At 50.1% G+C, this 3740-nt stretch overlaps 1 protein-coding gene across 1 annotated transcript; it reads left to right on the forward strand.

Annotated features, from left to right (window-relative positions):
• The first annotated feature begins 543 nt into the window (after nt 1-543).
• Nucleotides 544-2100, forward strand: LOC124694657 (xyloglucan galactosyltransferase KATAMARI1 homolog). Its single transcript, XM_047227619.1, has one exon. The coding sequence runs from the start codon at nt 544-546 to the stop codon at nt 2098-2100; it is 1557 nt and encodes a 518-aa protein (XP_047083575.1).
• Nucleotides 2101-3740: the final 1640 nt, after the last annotated feature.

Genomic DNA, 3740 nt, shown 5'->3' on the forward strand with positions numbered 1-3740 from the left:
CGATTTATCAGAAAAGACATGGTCTTTGGTGGAAACCTGGGGACGGATGCATCGATCTGTGCAGGCAGGGCAAGCAGAAAATAAGTCCTTACCGTGCGTTACGGTGCCGGCGGTGAGACTTTCTTCTCTTTTCCTCGATCAATCCCACACTCCCACACGGTCTCGAAGCTACTGCAGGATAGTACAATACAAGGCGGCGCGATCGAGGGCGCTCCCATGTGTCCGATCTCAAGGAATCGCGTCGATCTAGGGTCAATGCTGGCCGATCGTCGACTTGTTGGGGATTCAAATACATCGAGGGATCCGATGATTCCAAGTACTACATCAATTTGTGGTTTGATTACTCTACAGCTCGTAATTACAAAGTCAGAGCTCGTTGAAAGCTGAAACAAATGGGAAAAAAAGTCAGAGATGGCCGATCTGATTCTTCGCTCCATCGATCTCAAGATTCCGGCACGTCTTGTTACACTGCACCGCTCTGCGAAGTCGGGACCTCTCCAGCTACGACGCAAGAGAGTGAAGTGACAGCGAGAGTGAGAGACCATGGAGAAGAGCGGCCAACGCTGGCTGCCTCGCCTCCTCCTGCTCGCCGCCATGTCGGTCACCCCCTGGCTCCTCATCGTCTACTGCCACCGCTCCGTCTTCAACGCGCCGCCGGTCGGCTCGCCGCACCCGCCGTCCCAGCTGCATTTCCACTCCCTGCAAGAGGCGCAACTCAAGAAGCTCCCGGCCACCACCTCCTCACGCGCGCTCTCCGCCGCGGCAGGGGGCGGCGACGCGCACCGGCGCAGCAACGTCGTCGTTGACGCCAACGCCAGCGACCCCTGCCGTGGACGGTACCTCTACATCCACGACCTGCCCCCGCGTTTCAACGCCGACATCCTCGCCAACTGCCGCCACTGGTACCAGTGGATCGACATGTGCCAGTACCTGGCCAACGCCGGCCTTGGCGCGCCCCTGGACAACGCGGACGGCGCCTTCGCCGACCGGGGCTGGTACGCCACCGACCACTTCGGCCTCGACGTCATCTTCCACAGCCGCGTCCGGCAGTACGGCTGCCTCACCAACGACTCCGCCCGCGCCGCCGCCGTCTTCGTGCCCTACTACGCCGGCTTCGACGTCGTGCAGCACCTGTGGAGCAACAACGCCACCGCCAAGGACGGCACGCCGCTCGCGCTCGCAGATTGGCTGACGCGGCGGCCCGAGTGGCGCGCCATGGGCGGGCGGGACCACTTCGTCATGTCCGGGAGGACGGCGTGGGACCACCAGAGGCAGACGGACAGCGACTCCGAGTGGGGCAACAAGCTGCTCCGTTTACCCGCGGTGCAGAACATGACGGTGCTCTTCGTCGAGAAGGCGCCGTGGACGGACTTCGACTTCGCCGTGCCCTACCCGACCTACTTCCACCCGGCCAAGGACGCAGACATCCTCCAGTGGCAGCAGAGAATGCGCGGCATGAAGCGGGACTGGCTCTTCGCCTTCGCCGGCGGCGAGCGCCCCGGCGACCCGACCTCCATCCGGCACAACCTCATCAGGGAGTGCAACGCTTCCAGCTCTTGCAACCTTATCCAGTGCCGGAAGGGAGAGAAACGCTGCCTCGTCCCCAGCACCTTCATGCGCGTGTTCCAGACGGCGCGCTTCTGCCTGCAGCCGCCGGGCGACACGTACACGCGACGGTCGGTGTTCGACGCCATCCTCGCCGGCTGCGTGCCGGTGTTCTTCCACCTGGACTCCGCGTACAGGCAGTACCGGTGGCACCTCCCCGACGACCACGCCTCCTACTCCGTGTTCATCTCCGAGGAGGACATCCGGAGCGGCAACGCCAGCAGCGTGGAGGAGACGTTGCGGAGGATCCCGCAAAAGGTGGCGGAGCAGATGACAGAGACGGTGATCGGGCTCATACCCAGGCTGGTGTACGCGGACCCGAGGTCGAAGCTGGAGACGCTCAAGGATGCCGTGGATTTCACGGTGGAGGCCGTCATCAAGAGGGTCAACAAGCTGAGGAAGGAGATGGGAGATCATGGGGCGTCCTCCGCGCGAGGGGATGTTCTCATGCAAACGGCGGCGAAGGCGTCTAGCGAAATTAGGTCCGATAATTAGGGAGAAGAGAGTGCCAAGTGTGCGATGCTTAATTCTGTTTAGCAAAATAGATGCAACGATGCTGAAGCATGTTGAGCTTGTTTGTCCTTAGTTCTGCTCAGCAAAATAGATACAAAGGTCTGAAATAAAATTTGAACTCACATATACTCGTTCTAGCTAGCAGGTGGTCTTTCCAATTTCTCCTGACATCAGAAATATACTGATGTTTATATAGAAAAAAGAAATTTGCTAGTTCTCAGCTTGTGGTCAATTAAGTCCTACACCGTTCGATTGTATCCTAATTCGTGCATATGAGTTGCATGTTGAGTAGTAAGTGTGTCTTTTTAGTTGCAAGTGAAGTTGCAACTAGATTTTTTTTGCAATTGCAAGTGGAGTTGCAACTCAGAAAAAAATATGCGGACCCTTAGATTTGCTTTGTGATTCGTGGCATTAGTTGCAACTGGATTTGATGACATCAGCTAACTGAGAACAAAGTTAGTTCTCAATCCACTAAGAAATATTTACACCCTAGAAAAAATAGTTTCTTGAAAAAATTATTTTAACCGACCTTAATTAGCAAAGCTCAATAGCCATGGGATACAAGGAGGAAAACAAATAACTCGCAACACGGTAGACACAACCAGAACACGACAAAGAAAGGAAAACAAGCACATAGTTTAACCCCGAAATAGTACTTTTTCTTGAAAACATATGCCCTTCTTATGAAGGCACGTAGAAGGAATAAATAAATAAAAGATTTTCTAAACCCGTTTTGTGTGAATGAACTAATTTGCAACTCTACTTTTTCCAAACCATGTGAACATTTTTTTAAAACCTAATGAACATTTTAGTGAATTGAAAAACTTTTTATATATCGTATGTTGTAACATTGTGAACATATTTTAAAATCACTTTTTTATCTCGTGAATTAATGTTGTAACCCACCTATTTTATAACCAGAACACTAGTGACGATCTTTTTTTTGGAACATCGGGAAAAAAATTAAACCATGCACACCATATGTAAAAAAATGAACATTTTGTCGCGATGTTTGTTAATGTATAATACATGAAAAAGAAATAATAAATAATAATAAACGAGATAAATAGATAAAAACGGAAAGTAAAAACACAAAATAACTGAAAATAAAAACAGGTAAAAGAAAAAACAAAGAAAAACCAGAAGAAACCAAAACGGCTTAATGGGCCATATCTTTAGCTGGACCCATGAGGCGGCGCGGAAGAATCGCAGCGCTGCGAGCGAGGCATAGTATTTGAGAGTTGAGACCTGGGATTCAACCAAAATCTTTAACTCGCACCGCCTTTCTTACGGCCCAAGTTAACACGCTGTCAATTGATGTTAATGGGCCTAAGAGATGAGGCCCACAAGCATATTTTTAGCCTGTTGGGTAGATGGACGATGCCATGCTGCCTTACCTTTCCTTTTTTTTTTCTGGCCTTGGAGTTCCATAAAGAAAAAGAAAAAACTTTGGACATGATGTTCGGCTCATAGGTCTAAAGGCTCGTAATAAAAATGTATTTGAAGTTTATTCTAAAATGTCAAAAAATTATGTAGAAAATTTTTAGATGTACATTTGAACATTCTATGTTCACTCATAAAAATTTGTGGAAAAAAAAGAAATTTTATGTGATCTATGTAAA

Source organism: Lolium rigidum, chromosome 3 (genome assembly GCF_022539505.1).
Source record: "Lolium rigidum isolate FL_2022 chromosome 3, APGP_CSIRO_Lrig_0.1, whole genome shotgun sequence".
Lineage (NCBI taxonomy): Eukaryota > Viridiplantae > Streptophyta > Magnoliopsida > Poales > Poaceae > Lolium > Lolium rigidum.